This window comes from Salvelinus fontinalis, chromosome 8 (assembly GCF_029448725.1).
Source record: "Salvelinus fontinalis isolate EN_2023a chromosome 8, ASM2944872v1, whole genome shotgun sequence".
Classification (NCBI taxonomy): Eukaryota; Metazoa; Chordata; class Actinopteri; order Salmoniformes; family Salmonidae; genus Salvelinus; species Salvelinus fontinalis.
The window spans coordinates 5,145,171-5,162,062 of record NC_074672.1 but is presented as its reverse complement, the minus strand read 5'-3'; the positions used below and the strand labels follow the sequence as shown (position 1 = coordinate 5,162,062).

Here is a 16,892-nt window from a genome sequence, read left to right as displayed (position 1 = left end):
TGGTCCCATGGTGTTTATACTTGTGTACTATTGTTTGTACAGATGAACGTGGTACCTTCAGGCGTTTGGAAATTGCTCCCAAGGATGAACCAGACTTGTGGAGGTCTTGGCTGATTTCTTTAGATTTTCTCATGATGTCAAGCAAAGAGGCACTGAGTTTGAAGGTAGGCCTTGAAATACATCCACAGGTACACCTCCAATTGACTCAAATGATGTCAATTAGCCTATCAGAAGCTTCTAAAGCCATGACATAATTTTCTGGAATTTTCCAAGCTGTGTATGTAAACTTCTGACCCACTGGAATTGTGATACAGTGAATTATAAGTGAATTAATCTGTCTGTAAACAACTGTTGGGAAAATTACTTGTGTCATGCACAAAGTAGATGTTCTAACCGACTTGCCAAAACTACAGTTTGTTAACAAGAGATTTGTGGAGTGTTTGAAAAAACGAGTTTTAATAACTCCAATGCAAGTGTATGTAAACTTCCGACTTCAATTGTATATCGGCCTAACTATTAGCTAACGTTATTTTGTCTTATATATTTGAGGTACGCATAAAGACCCGATGGGAGTGAACACCCTCGCAACACTGCAGCCAAAGATCTGTAAAATAGCTGGCAGATGTTCATTTTTATTCCACCTTTTTTTAACTAGGCAAGTCAGTTAATTAAGAACAAATCTTATTTACAATGAGTGCCTACCACGGACAAACCCTCCCCTAACCCGGACGGCGCTGAGCCAATTGTGCGCCGCCCTATGAGACTCCCGATCACGGCCGATTGTGATACCCTTATTCGATCCCGGGCTGTCTGTAGTGACACGTAGATGCAGTGCTTTAGACCGCTGCGCCACTTGGGAGCACAAACCACTGCCTCCGAAACACCATTATCCAGAAATAGTTGGATGCTTGACTAGAGGCAGGAGAAATACTGCATGTCCGAGTACAGAGAACCTTCCAGAAGGACAATCATCTCAGCAGCACTTCACCAATTAGGCCTTTATTGTAAGACTGCCCAGACGGGAGCCACTCCTTTGTAAAAAGGCACATGACAGCCCGCTTGGAGCTTGCAAAAAGGCACCTAAAGGACTCTCAGACCATGAGAAACAAGATTCTCTGGTCTGATGAAAGCAAAATTGAACTATTTGGCCTGAATGACAAGCATCACGTTTGGAGGAAACCTGGCACCATCCCTACGGTGAAGCATGGTGGTGGCAGCATCAAGCTGTGGCGATGCTTTTCAGTGGCAGAGATTGCGAGAAAGATGGAAAGAGCAAAGTAAAGAGAGATCCTTGATGAAAACCTGCTCTAGGCGCCCAGGGCCTCAGACTGGGGCAAAGGTACACCTTCCAACCAGAAAACGACCCTCAGCACACAACCGAGACAACGCAACCAGATAACGACCCTCAGCACACAACCGAGACAACGCAGGAGTGGCTTCGGGACAAGTCTCTGAATGTCCTTGAGTGGGCCAGCCAGAGCCCGGACTTGAACATTTCTGGAGAAACCTGAAAATAGCTCTGCAGCAACGCTCCCCATCCAACCTGACAGAGCTTGAGAGAATTTGCAGAGCAGAATGGGAAAAACTCCCCAAATACAGGTGTACCAAGCTTGTAGCGTCATACTCAAGAAGACTTGAGGCTGTTATCACAGCCAAAGGTGCTTCAACAAAGTACTGAGTAAAGCATCTGAATACTTGTGTAAATAAGGTATCTGTATTTTTGATATATTTGCAAAAAAAATTATAATAATCATGTTTTGCTTTGTCATTATGGGTTTTTGTGTGTAGATTGATGACAAACAATTTAATGAATTTTAAAATAAGGCTGTAAAAAAAAATGTGGAAAAAGTTAAGGGGTCTGAATACTTCCCGAATGCACTGTAAATCATAACTGTAACTCGGCCAATCAGGAACATTCAGTGTCGTCTTGGTAAGCAACTCCAAGGTAGATTTGGCCTTGTGTTTAAGGATATTTGAAAGTTAAATTAATCTCTCAGTGTCTGGTGGAAAGCAGACTGAACCAGATTTTCCTCTAGGATTTAGCATGTGCTTAGTTCCAGTCTGTTTCTTTTCTATCCTGAAAAAATCCCCAGTCCTTAATGATTACAAGTATACCCATAACATGATGCATCCACCACTATGCTTGAAAATATGGAGAGTGGTACTCAATAATGGGTTGTATTGGATTTGCCCCAAACATAACACTTTGTATTCAGGACAAAAAGTGAATTGCTTTGCCAATTTGTTTGCAGTATTGCTTTTGTGTTTTGTTGCAAACAGGATGCATGTTTTGAAATATTTTTATTCTTTACAGGCTTCCTTCTTTTCACTGAGAGATAAGGTAGTCATTCAAAAATCCTGTTAAACACTTATTACACACAGAGGGTGTCCATGCAACTTATGATGTGACTTGTTAAACAATTATTTACACCTCACATGCGTCCCATAATAAGACTATGCAATTACCGTATCAAAATGTTTCTGACAAAGATTATTTAGCAATATGCAAGAGACTATAGCTGAGATGTTCAGATTTAGGGAGAGGCAGACCGTCTCGATTCTACTTGCAGCAGAGGGTAGATTTGGAGCTTTCTCCTAAAACTTAGGATGTTGATTATTTTATGATGACGTGTTAATCATTTCTTCCTTTACAAATCAGTACTTTCTACACTGAACAAAAATATAAACGCAACATATAATGTGTTGGTCCCATGTTTCATGAGCTAAAATTAAAAATCTCAGATTTTCCATTTGCACAAAGAGCTGATTTCTCTCAAATGTTGTGCACGAATTTGTTTACATCCCTGTTAGTGAGCATTTCTTTGCTAATATAACCCATCCACCTGACAGGTGTGGCATATCAAAAAGCTGATTAAACAGCTTGATCATTACACAGGTGCACCTTGTGCTGGGGACATAAAAAGCCACTTTAAAATGTGCATTTTTGTCACACAACACAATGCCACAGATGCTTCAAGTTGAGGGAGCATGCAATTGGCATGCTGACAGCAGGAATGTCCACCAGAGCTGTTTCCAGAACATTTAAATGTTAATTTCTCGAACCCTAAACGGCCTCCAATGTTGTTGGCAGTGCGTTCAACGAACCTCTCAACCGCAGACCATATGTAACCACGCTAGCTAAGGACCTCCACATAGTGGGTGGGCCTAACTGCCAAGTGTGTGGGCCTATGCCCTCCCAGGCCCACCCATGGCTAATGAATTTATTTAAATTGACCGATTTTCTTAAATTAACTGTAACTCAGTAAAATCTTTGAAATGCATGTAGCGTTTATATTTTTGTTCAGTATATCACAGGAGGTTAGTGCCACCTTAATTGGGGAGAACGGGTTTGTGTTAATGACTGGAGAGGAATATGTGGAACGGTATCAAATACATCAAACATGGTTTCCAGTCGTTTAATTCCATTCAATTTGCGCTGTTCCGGCCATTTTTATGAGCCGTTCTTCACTCATTTGCCCCCTGTGCAGTATATATCCATTTGTGATGGCTACATAGGTTACTTTTGTGAATGTGCTTTATTGGATGTATACAGACTGCTAGACAAAATGTAATGGCTCCTGTTAAGAGACAAAACAGTTTGTTTTCCCATGTGTAGTGCATATGGCCATCTAAATGTATAGATGTGTGTGTACTATGAGTAAAGTAATTGCCTTGTTTTCCACAAAATGGGCTTTCACCATTGGTATGTTAAAGTATTGTAAACTGAGATGATAACACACATACTTTTCTAATTGCTTGTGAAACTAGTTGCTTGAAAGTTGTGTTTATTTGACTTCGAGAATTGTTCTTGATTGTTTTTAAATTATGGTTATTTTGTTTATTTTCAAGGCAAATTTATTTTCTCACTAATGGAAGAGAGCTTTATTTTCAAATATACTGTCTTTTATGATGTAGTGATCGTTGATATAAATGCAACAAGGAAATCAGTCAATTTAAATAAATTGATTAGGCCCAAATCTATGGATTTCACATGACAGGGAATACAGAAATGCATCTGTTGGTCACAGATACATTACCTTAAAAAGGACATGAATCAGAAAACTAGTCAGTATCTGGTGTGTACACAATTGCCTCATGCAGCGAGACAGAATTGATCAGGCTGTTGATTGTGGCCTGTGAAATGTTGTCCCACTCCTCTTCAATGGCTGTGCGAAGTTGCTGGATATTGGCGTGAACTGGTACACGCTGTCTATTGCACATCAGGTAACTGATGCAAGCAGTAGAATCAGATTTAAAAAGCAGGTAAATATACACCTTATGGAACATCGGGGACTGTGAAGACAAACGCATACATTGTGATATTGTTGTATGTTGGTATTGAACATTTTGTGTTGTGGATATGTGGTGGTGTGGGGATGTTATATGATGTACCCCGTGTGGCTTAGTTGGTAGAGCATGGCGCTTGCCACGCCAGGGTTGTGGGTTCAATTCCCACGGTGGGACCAGGGTCCAATTCCCACGGGGGGACCAGGATGAATATGTATGAACTTTCCAATTTGTAAGTCGCTCTGGATAAGAGCGTCTGCTAAATGACGTAAATGTAAATGTACCGTTTTACCTTTAGCTCATTCAGTACAATCATAGTTCACCGTTTTATATGTAATGTGGATTCTTTGGTGTGTTTCGACCCCAGGGAGAGTAGCATTTGCTTTGGCAGCAGCTAATGGGGATCCATAATAAATACAAATACCATGACCCCACTGCCACATGGGGCACTCTGTCCACAACGTTGACATCAACAAACCGCTCGCCCACATGACGCCATACACAAGGTCCACGGTTGTGAGGCCGGTTGGACATACTGCTAAATTTACTAAAATGACATTGAAGGTGGGTTATGGTAGAGAAATTAACATTCAATTCTCTGGCAACAGCTCTAGTGAACATTCCTGCAGTCAGCATGCCAATTGCACACTCCCTCAAAACTTGAGACATTTGTAGCATTGTGTTGTGTGACAAAACATTTTAGAGGGGGCTTTTATTGTCTGCAGCACAAGATGCACCTGTGTAATGATCATGCTGTTTAATCAGCTTCTTGATATGCCACACTTGTCCACTTGTGGGAGTCGTGGAGCAATTTTTTGTGAGGTCTCATTGTCTTATTAACACCGCCGCTGTAGCTGAATCTTTTACCGCGGAAGTGCAACATCGGCAGATGTTATAGCTTAAATTGATGGATTTAGATTTTTTATGTTACGTAGATTGACACACCAGTGCGTCATTCGACTCTAGGAGGTTAACAATTCTTTAACACTGCTCCATTTCTTATTCCTGATTTCAAAGCAGGGGTTAAGGTGTTGTTGGACATAAAAATCCCCTAATAGGTTGGCTACATAAATATGTCTAAGATTCTTCTGACACCCCACCCTTCAACTGGGTCAGAAAATACAGTTCTATTCCCCACTGGTATATTTGGATTTCTCACCACAAGCTCTGTCAAGCCTTGAGGCGATCATAGAATTAGGATGTGTAAAACAGGCATCCCCATTCATCTGATTTATTTTGAGGCGATGCTCATCCAGCCCTTACCTCCTATAGAGTAAAGCACCAGCCCAATGCTGGACACCACCAGTACCCGATGATGGCCCGTATCTGCTATAGCCAGTCTCTTCCTACTGGAATCCACTGCTACCTTCCCAGGAAAGGAAAGAAGCGATGGGGGCAGAGAGTCCCTGTAAAGCTTGGTCCCCACGAGGTGGCCACTGAGCAGGACCTGGTCCCTGTAGTGTCGAAGGGAGGTGTTGGTGAAGAGCGCTAGGCGCTCACGGTGGCCCTCTCCCACCAGCGAGAAGAGCAGGTTGCCCCTGGGCCCAACGAGCACCAGGGTGGGCCAACAGGTCACCTCCAGCTCATGCCACAGCCGAGCGTCTCCATCATTCACCACCGGGTGGGTGATGTTGTAGCGGAGCACGGCGCTCCGCACGTTCTGCAGCACCTTGAACAGGAGGTCAAATCCATTTCACTTAGTAAAACATTTTATGGTTAATGGTATAGTTGACTTGATATTACTTGCCGTTTCCACACACACAGACTTTGGATTTGTTTACCTACTTAGCTACTACCTCCAACAACTAACATTTCAATGTTATGAAATTAAGATTTTCCTACCATTCACTTTTATTGTTTTTGTTCAGTGCCAATGTTAGCAAATAGTACTTGTGACTATGCATACACACCCAGAGTGTGGATTGCAAGCTGGCTTGGTCCTGTTCCAGAGTAGTTTCGAGGCATAGAATTTTTCAAGTACCATGACTTAAATATGTGTGTAAACTATCCCTTTAATAATGGAGAAGCTGTGTTGCAATATTAATGAAGAATGTAATTATTTAGATCACATTTCAAATAAAACATGACAACGGCTTACCTTTTCGTTGGGGAACTTGGCAGAGTGGACACCCACGATAACAAGCCCATCTTAAAAGAGAGAAACAGATGGAGGGGGGGAAAGAGAGAATGAGAAACAGAGGGAAAATAAAATCATATCAGGATTGGTCATGAACAGTTATATGCCTTTTATACTGAAACAAAATCCCGCAATCTTTATCATAGCGTCTTCCTTACAACGCCTTTTCTTTATATCTGAAAGGTGTAGCCGGGAACCAACGCGGTACATTCAATTCCGCAAACGGCTCTGAAAACCGAGCCTTAAAAACATTTCTAGGCTTTGGGACGACGCTCAATTGTGAGTCAATCACAAAGCTTCACAGAAATGCTTTTAATGCATTTAATCTCTCCTTTTAAATGTAAACTCAGCAAAAAAAGAAACGTCCTCTCACTGTCAACTGCGTTTATTTTCAGCAAACTTAACGTGTAAATATTTGTGTGAACATAGCTAGATTCCACAACTGAAACATAAACTGAACAAGTTCCACAGACATGTGACTAACAGAAATTGAATAATGTGTCCCTGAAAAAAGGGGGGATCAAAATCTAAAGTAACAGTCAGTATCTGGTGTGGCCACCAGCTGCATTAAGTACACACCAGATACTGACTGTTAAACTTCTTCAGTTTGTGTCTCAGTTTTTTTTCTTTGTATATATTTTTAATCTCATTTTCCATCTACGGACTGCACATACTCTCTTGCAACCCGCCTCACCCGATGTGCTATCTGGGATCTGCTATTTTTAACACTTTAGAACCGGAACCCCGTTCAGACGCTAGCCAGCTAACTAGCTCGTAGTCAGTTAGCCACTGCTAGCGGTCATCACCGTTAACTCGGACATCTGCCAGCCAGGTCAACTCTTGCCAGCCTGCACAGCGCGATATCAACCAAGAGCATATCGGACTGCTTTTTCTCTACCACATCTCCGGATTCCTACCACAAGCTCTGTACCTTTACTCCGGATCATCGCAGCTAGCTAGCTGCTATCCGAGTGGCTACTCCTGGCTAACGTCTGTCCCGAAGCAAGCACTAGTTAGCCTGGAGCTAGCCTCGAACTAGGCCTATCTCCCGGCTAGCCGAAGAGATCCATCAAGCAATTCCTGGGCTTCAATTACCTCTTTTGCCAATTGGCCTGGTCCCTTTTCTGCCTACACGGAGCCCCGCCGATCCATCACGACTGGTCTGCCGACGTAACCGTCTAAGGGGGTTTCAACAGGCTCTCCCATTGCGACGTCCCCCTGAGGGCCGTCTGCTAGCCTGCTGCTAGCCCTGGCCTGCTAGCTGTGACCTTATGATCACTCAGCTACACATGCCTCTCCTTAATGTCAATATGCCTTGTCTATTGCTGTTTTGGTTAGTATTTTTGTCTTATTTCACTGTAGAGCCTCCAGCCCTGCTCAATATACCTTATGTTCCACCCCCCACACATTCGGTGACCGCACCTGGCTTAAAAGGTGCCTCTAGAGACAAAACCTCTCTCATCGTCACTCAATGCCTAGGATTACCTCCACTGTACTCACATCCTACCATACCCTTGCCTGTACATTATGCCTTGAAGCTATTCTTCCGCGCCCAGAAACCTGCTCCTTTAACTCTCTGTTCCGAATGCACTAGACAACCATAGCCTTTAGCCGTACTCTTATCCTACTCCTCCTTTGTTCCTCTGGTGATGTAGAGGTTAACCCAGGCCCTGCAGCCCCCAGCATCACTCCCATTCCCCAGGTGCTCTCATTTGTTGACTTCTGTAACCGTAAAAGCATTGGTTTCATGCATGTTAACATTAGAAGCCTCCTCCCTAAGTTTGTTTTACTCACCGCTTTAGCACACTCTGCTAACCTGGATATCCTAGCCGTGTCTGAATCCTGGCTTAGGAAAGCCAACAAAAATCCTGACATTTCCATCCCTAACTTTATAATTTCCCGACAAGATTGAACTGCGAAAGGGGGCGGAGTTGCAATCTACTGCAGAGATTGACAGAACTCTACAGGCTTACTATCCAGGTCTGTGCCCAAACAATTTGAGCTTCTACTTTTAAAAATCCACCTTTCCAGAAACAAGTCTCTCACCGTTGCCGCTTGTTATAGACCCCCGTCAGCCCCCAGCTGTGCCCTGGACACCATATGTGAATTGATCGCCCCCATCTATCTTCAGAGTTCATACTGTTAGGTGACCTAGACTGGGACATGCTTAACACCTCGGCCATCCTACAATCTAAGCAAGATGCTCTCAATCTCACACAAATTATCAAGGAACCTAACAGGTACAACCCTAAATCCGTAACCTTGGGCACCCTCTTAGATATTATCCTGACCAACTTACCCTCTAAATACACCTCTGCTGTCTTCAACCAGGATCTCAGCGATCACTGCCTCATTGCCTGCGTGCGTAATGGGTACGCGGTCAAACGACCACCACTCATCACTGTCAAACGCTCCCTAAAACACTTCAGCGAGCAGGCCTTTCTAATCGACATGGCCTGGATATCTTGGAAGGATATTGACCTCATCCCGTCAGTAGAGGATGCCTGGTTGCTCTTCAAAAGTGCTTTCCTCTCCATCTTAAATAAGCATGCCCCATTCAATAAATGTAAAGCCAGGAACAGATATAGCCCCTGGTTCCCCCCAGACTTGACTGCTCTTGACCAGCACAAAAATATCCTGTGGCGTTCTGCAATAGCATTGAATAGCCCCCGCGATATGAAACTTTTCAGGGAAGTCAGGAACCAATATACTCAGTCAGTTAGGAAAGCTAAGGCTAACTTTTTCCAAACAGAAATTTGATCCCTGTAGCACTAATTCCAAAACGTTTTGGGACACTGTAAAGTCCATGGAGAATAAGAGCACCTCCTCCCAGCTGCCCACTGCACTGAGGATAGGAAACTGTCACCACCGATAAATCTACGATAATTTTTTAAAATAATTTTGTAATTTGACCCCTTTTTTCTCCCCAATTTCGTGGTAATGGTAGTAGTTACAGTCTTGTCTCATCGCTGCAACTCCCGTACGAACTCGGGAGAGGCGAAGGTCGAGAGCCATGCATCCTCCGAAACAATACCCAACCTAGCCGCACTGCTTCTTGACACAATGCACATCCAACCCGGAAGCCAGCCGCACCAATGTGTCGGAGGAAACCCCGTACACCTGGCAACCTGGCCAGCGTGCACTGCGCCCCGGCCCGCCACAGGAGTCGCTAGTGCGCGATGAGACAAGGATATCGCTGCTGGCCAAGCCCTCCCTAACCCGGACGACGCTCGGCCAATTGTGCGTCGCCCCTTGAACCTCCCGGTCGTGGCCGGCTGCGACAGAGCCTGGGCTCTAACCCAGAATCTCTGGTGGCACAGCTAGCACTGCGATGCAGTGCCTTAGTCCACTGCGCCACCTGGGAGGCCTGATAATCGATCATTTCAATAAGCATTTTTCCACAGCTGACCAAGCTTTCCACCTGGCTACCCCTACCCTGGCCAACATCTCAGCACCCCCTGCAGCAACGTGTCCAAATCCCCCCACTTCTCCTTCACCCAAATCCAGACAGATGATGTTCTGAAAGAACTGCAAAGTCTGGATCACTACAGATCACCGACCATTTCGAATCCCACCGTCCCTTCTCCACTATATGCAATCTGGTTTCCGAGCTGGTCATGGATGCACCGCAGCCACGCTCGAGTTCCTAAACGATATCATAACCTCTATTGATAAAAGACAGTACTGTGCAGCCGTCTTCATCGACCTGGCCCAGGCTTTAGACTCTATCAATCACCGCATTCTTATCGGCAGACTCAATAGCATTGACATCTCAAATGACTGTCTCGCCTGGTTCACCAACTACTTCTCAGATCGAGTTTACTGTGTCAAATCGGAGGGCCTGTTGTCCGGACGTCTGGCAGTCTCTTTGGGGGTGCCACAGGGTTATATTCTCGGGCCGACTCTTTTCTCTGTATATATATCAATGAAGTCGCTCTTGCTGCTGGTGATTCTCTGATACACCTCTACACAGACGACACCATTCTGTATACATCTGGCCCTTCTTTGGATACTGTGCTAACAAACCTCCAAATGAGCTTCAACGCCATACAACACGCCTCCAACTGCTTTTAAATGCTAGTAAAACTAAGTGCATGCTCGTCAACCGATTGCTGCCCGCACCCTCCCGCCCGACTAGCACCACTACTCTGGACGGTTCTGTCCTAGAATATGTGGACAACTACATATACCTAGGTTTCTGGTTAGACTGTAAACTCTCCTTCCAGACTCACATTAAGCATCTCCAATCCAAAATTAAATCTGGAATCGGCTTCCTATTTCGCAACAAAGCCTCCTTCACTCATGCCGCCAAACATACCCTTGTAAAACTGACTATCCTACCGATCCTTGACTTCGGCAATGTCATTTACAAAATAGCCCCCAACACTCTACTCATCAAACTGGATGTAGTCTATCACAGTGCGATCTGTTTTATCACCAGAGCCCCATATACTACCCACCACTGCGACCTGTATGCTCTCGTCGGCTGGCCCTCACTACATATCCGTCACCAAACCCACTGGCTCCATGTCATCTATAAGTCTTTGCTAGGTAAAGCCCCGCCTTAGCTCACTGGTCACCATAGCAACACCCACCCGTAGCACGCGCTCCAGTAGGTATATTTTACTGGTCCTCCCCAAAGCCAACACTTCCTTTGGCCGCCTTTCCATCCAGTTCACTGCTGCCAATGACTGGAACGGATTGCAAAAATCTTTGGAGCTAGAGTCTTATATATCCCTCTCTAACTTTAAGCATCAGCTGCCAGAGCAGCTTACCAATCACTGTACCTGTACACAGCCAATCTGTAAAATAGCACACCTGACTACCTCATCCCCATATTATTACTTACCCTTTTGCACCCCAGTATCTCTACTTGCACATCACCATCTGCACATCTATCACTCCAGTATTAATGATACATTTGTATTATTTTCACCTGTAGGGCCTATTTATTGCCTTCCTCCCTACATTTGCACACACTGTACATAGATTTTTCTATTTTTCTTTTGTGTTATTGACTGTACGTTTGTTTATGTGTAACTATGTTGTTTTTGTCACACTGCTTTGCTTTATCTTGGCCAGGTCACAGTTGTAAATGAGAACTTGTTCTCCACTGGCCTACCTGGTTGAATAAAGGTTAAAAAAAAGAAGAAAAAAAAAAAGTTAAGAAACTTTGGTATGGCAATTTTTTGCCTTAGCTATTGCAGGCCTATGAAGGCAGTGAAACCAGTGCTCCAACTGTCTCTGACAGTTGAACTTGAAGAATTATGTTTTAGGCCTACCAGAGCTACTCCTTTAATCTAACAATATAATGCTGATTGAAAATGTATGAATTAGCCTCCTTCTATACGCCTATATCTGTATAGCAATAGTAGTCTGACAACGATAAAGAAATGTATGTCAGTGTCGGGAACATGGCGCCGGCATTCTTTCTCTCGGTCTCTCTAGGCCGGGCTAGGACTAAGCTTCCATTCCGTTATAGACATTTTTTGGATATTAATATCATACAATGGACGTCTACAGGCCTATATGCATGCAATGCCTCAATGCATTTGTGTTCAAATCTCCGACAGCTGAACCGTGAGGTGGACAATTGTTTTAAGAAAGTAAAAACCAATCAAACAATAGGCTATGAAGTTTTGAATATGCAACACCGAAACAAAACAAATAGTTTTTTTGGTAATTTGTTAAAGGCAGTTTAAGCACACGTAATTGTGGATAATTTGGCCAATATCGTTTGTGTATTGATTGCGCTTACAGCGCCCAGTAGGAGGTCTCTTTCTACTCTCGGATCCGAACCGGTCTGTTTTTCCACTGGCCTTTTTGAAAAGGGTCTGACTGTCCTCGGGTCCATTTGGAACGTGTCCCCGTTTTGTGAAAATGTATTTATGCATATATGCATCCAGGTTTGAAAGCCACGGATCCATTTTGGACCGCTGCCCTTCAAATACGTCACTCATTGCTTTAAGCTATAGGTCTTCACGGGTCCAAAAATGGAAGACCTCTAGCTTGAAGCAATGAGTGACGTATTTGAAGGGCAGTGGTGCATTTGGAACCCACGACCCAACCCCTCCCCACTACCCAACTGGTTGTTCATAACCGTTTCTGTTTAATTACTCATTTTATTTTCTAACTGAACGCATCTCTGGTGACTTTCTTACTCCAACATTTCTTTAAATAAAATGGTGAAACCATTCAAATATTATTTACCCCTGCAAAAATCAACGTAACAACAAACTGGTTCATATCAGGCTGGTGTTTTATTTATTTTTATTCAGGCAGGTTGCCTCTGACTGGGGAGAGAAACAGGCTTGAGCCTACTGCCTGAGGTTCAGACAAACAGCCCTTCTCTAATTCTGTAGCCTACTACAAACCAGTTGTTTCAAAGTTTATAATATTACCAAAGTTGTCTTTGAACTTATTTAACCGTTACCAATTATCACTCATTTGTCACATTCGTCACTTCGCAATAGAAACCCTCTCCATTTGAAAAATACTATTTTTCTATATCATTCTTATTCGTGAATTTACAATGTTAAATGTGACTGTACTTCTTCATTGCTTACAAGTTAGTTCACGAAATGAAGGGTTTTGTTCATTAGTGAGAGGAGAGAGAAAGAGAGGAGATATTGCTCTGTTCTCCTTACAAGACCTGTGCAACTTTGTCCCATTTACAAACCACAGCCTCTTGAGGTCCAGGACAAACCAAGCATAACTGGCGGTGGGGGGATCCAATCATAAAATGTGGAATTGTGTAGTGTAAAGCCACCGAAAGCCAGTAGCTACGGTGGGAAAATAATTTCCAATCTATCATGGTTTATTATTGTTTAGAAATGTATCACATTATAGCACAAGAGAGTAAGCACAACGTGCTTTGGAACTTGGTCCCAAAAAAATATAGCCTGTTTAAAGATTCAGTGCCATTAGGAGTTGGTAGCAGTGACATTGCCTAAAAAGCTTGTAATAGCATACCGTGCCAATAGGATAATATTCTAAACTCAATATATGGGGTCATTATTGTGCATTGTAAAAAGAGGGGGCAAGAACCAGTGTGTGTGTGTGTCCACCAGCAGCAGACATGAGTGCTGCAGCTCTGTCCCAAAACATGGCAATCTACTAACATAACTTCACATTCGGTACAGATGTGTTTTGTATCCTTAAGTGTCCAAGAACTTTGACATGTTTTAATGCTTCTTGATGTAACAGGATTTGTGGTTTCAAATAGTGTGTGTGTATATGTGTGCATATACCTTTGACAGAGTGCTTTTTCTCCAGCTGATGCAGGTCAGGTAGGATATGGATGCAGTTTATGCAGCAGTAAGTAAAGAAGTCCAACACCACCACTTTACCAGCAAGCTCTCTGGTGAAAGAAAGGGGACCTTCTGTGTTCAGCCATTCGAGACCTGCAGAAAAATATGCATTACCAAACAGTATCATTACCATTTCACAACCAAGGGTATAATGACATTGAGCTGTTAAATATTAAATCAAGAAAGACCCTGTAGTCGCAGTGTTTGCATACTAGACGACAGTGAGAGAATGAAAATACAGCAAACATCGTCTGAGGCCACATTCTATTTTAGGCTACAATGTTGCAAGAAGAGCAAAACCTATGCATATTGCTTCATGTCAAAATATGCAGACCATTCAACACTGATTACAAAATGTGCAGCAACTGCCTGCCCATATACAGTTGAAGTCGGAAGTTTACATAGACTTAGGTTGGAGTCGTTAAAACTTGTTTTTCAATGACTCCACAAATTTCTTGTTAACAAACTATAGCTTTGGCAAGTCGGTTAGGACATCTACTTTGTTCATGACACAAGTAAATTTTCAGTTTACAGACAGATTATTTCACTGTATCACAATTCCAGTGGGTCAGAAGTTTACATACACTAAGTTGACTGTGCCTTTAAACAGCTTGGAAAATTGCAGAAAATTATGTCATGGCTTTAGAAGCTTCTGATAGGGTAAATGACATCATTTGAGTCAATTGAAGGTGTACCTGTGGATGTATTTCAAGGCCTACCTTCAAACTCAGTGCCTCTTTGCTTGACATCATGAGAAAATCTAAAGAAATCAGCCAAGACCTCAGAAAATAAATTGTAGACCTCCACAAGTCTGGTTCATCCTTGGGAGCAATTTCCAAATGCCTGAAGGTACCACGTTCATCTGTACAAACTATAGTACGCAAGTATAAACACCATGGCATCACAGAGCCGTCATACCGCTCAGGAAGTAGACGCGTTCTGTCTCCTAGAGATGAACGTACTTTGGTGCGAAAAGTGCAAAACATTCCCAGAACAGCAAAGGACCTTGGAAAGATGCTGGAGGAAACAGGTACAAAAGTATCAATATCCATAGTAAAATGAGTCCTATGTCGACATAACCCGAAAGGCCGCTCAGCAAGGAAGAAGCCACTGCTCCAAAACCGCCATAAAAAAGCCAGACTACGATTTGCAACTGCACATGGCAACAAATATCACACTTTTTGGAGAAATGTCCTCTGGTCTGATGAAACAAAAATAGAACTGTTTGGCCATAATGACCATCGTTATGTTTGGAGGAAAAAGGGGAGGCTTGCAAGCCGAAGAACCACATCCCAACCGTAAAGCACGGGGGTGGCAGCATCATGTTGTGGGGGTGCTTTGCTGCAGGAGGGACTGGTGCACTTCACAAAATAGATTGCATCATGAGGGAGGAAAATTATGTGGATATATTGAAGCATCATCTCAAGACATCAGTCAGGAAGTTAAAGCTTGGTCGCAAATGGGTCTTCCAAATGGACAATGACCCCCAATCATACTTCCAAAGTTGTGGCAAAATGGCTTAAGGACAACAAAGTCAAGGTATTGGAGTGGCCATCAAAAAGCCCTGCCCTCATACTTATAGAATATTTGTGGGCAGAACTGAAAAAGCATGTGCGAGCAAGAAGGCCTACAAACCTGACTCAGTTACACCAGCTTTGTCAGGAGGAATGGGACAAAATGCACCCAACATATTGTGGGAAGCTTGTGGAAGGCTACCTGAAACATTTGACCCAAGATAAACAATTTAAAGGATATGCTACCAAATACTAATTGAGTGTATGTAAACTTTTGACCCACTGGGAATGTGATGAAAGAAATAAAAGCTTAAATAAATCATTCTCTATATTATTATTCTGACATTTCACATTTTTAAAATAAAGTGGTGATCCTAACTGACCTAAGACAGGGAATTTTTACATGGATTAAATGTCAGGAATTTTAAAAAAACGGAGTTTAAATGTATTTGGCTAAGGTGTATGTAAACTTCCCGACTTCAACTGTACATATAGAACTAGTCAAAAATTGGACACACCTACTCATTCAAGGGTTTTTCTACGGTTTTCTACATTGTAGAATAATAGTGAAGACAAAAAAACTATAATATAACACATCATGTAGTAACCAAATCAAAATATATTATATATATTTTAGATTCTTCAAAGTAGCCAGCCTTTGCCTTGATGACAGCTTCACACTCTTGGCATTCTCTCAACCAGCTTCATGAGGTAGTCATCTGGAATGCAATTCAATTAACAGGTGTGCCTTGTTAAAAGACAATTTTTTGAATTTATTTACTTCTTGATATGTTTGAGCCAATCAGTTGTATTGTGACAAGGTAGGGGTGGTATACAGAAGATGGCCCTTGTTTGGTAAAAGACCAGGTCCATATTATGGCAAGAATAGCTCAAAATAAGCAAAGAGAAACGACAGTCCATCATTACTTTAAGACATGGTAAGTCAATCTGGATCATTTCAAGAACTTTGAATGTTTCTTCAAGTGCAGTCACAAAAAACATGAAGTGCTATGATGAAACTGGCTTTCATGAGGACTACCACAGGAAAGGAAGACCCGGAGTTACCATTGCTGCAGAGGACAAGTTCACTTTTTTTGTTACTACATGATGTCATATGTGTTATTTCATAGTTTTGACGTATTCACAATTACTCTACAATGTAGAAAAGTCCAACTGAAGAAAAACCCTTGAATGAGTAGGTGTGTCTAAACTTTTGACTTGTAATCTCCAAATACACAACAATGTATATCTTCAGACTGCGCAAATGCTGCGCCAGCCGACGCTCGACAATTCTAATTTGAAATAACACCCAGCTTGCTGTCATTAATGTACATTTTCCTAACCTTCGTCAAAATCGGGAATCCTTAAGTCATCGTTGTCGTCTAGTTTTCTCAAGTACTGGTAGACAAGGTTTTCTTTCTCTTGTTGGTTCGTAGCGTTGTCCAGGGCGTTGTCCAACTGGCTCTGGATTGGAAATAAAGCAGAAAGGTTGCACTTGGACGCCATCTTTCCAACCACAATTTCATTGAGTAAAGCCAATGCTACATTCTGCACCAGTATTTTTCAACTGTGACAAAATTAGCAATGTAGTAGTATATGGAATTAATTCATTCAAAAATGGTGCTCTCATTAATATAGGATATC

The 16,892-nt window shown here is 42.6% G+C and overlaps 1 protein-coding gene across 1 annotated transcript in view; it reads right to left on the bottom strand.

Annotated features, from left to right (window-relative positions):
* nhlrc2 (NHL repeat containing 2) overlaps positions 1-16,846 on the bottom strand; it is a 44,520-nt gene extending 27,674 nt beyond the window's left edge. The window contains exons 1-4 of the mRNA XM_055930803.1: positions 16,592-16,846; positions 13,675-13,827; positions 6,386-6,435; positions 5,551-5,956 (exon numbers count right to left, since the gene is read on the bottom strand). Of these exons, the coding sequence (XP_055786778.1) occupies positions 5,551-5,956; positions 6,386-6,435; positions 13,675-13,827; positions 16,592-16,754 (772 nt within the window). The 5' untranslated portion in view covers positions 16,755-16,846. The remainder of the gene's footprint in view (positions 1-5,550; positions 5,957-6,385; positions 6,436-13,674; positions 13,828-16,591) is intronic.
* Positions 16,847-16,892: the final 46 nt, after the last annotated feature.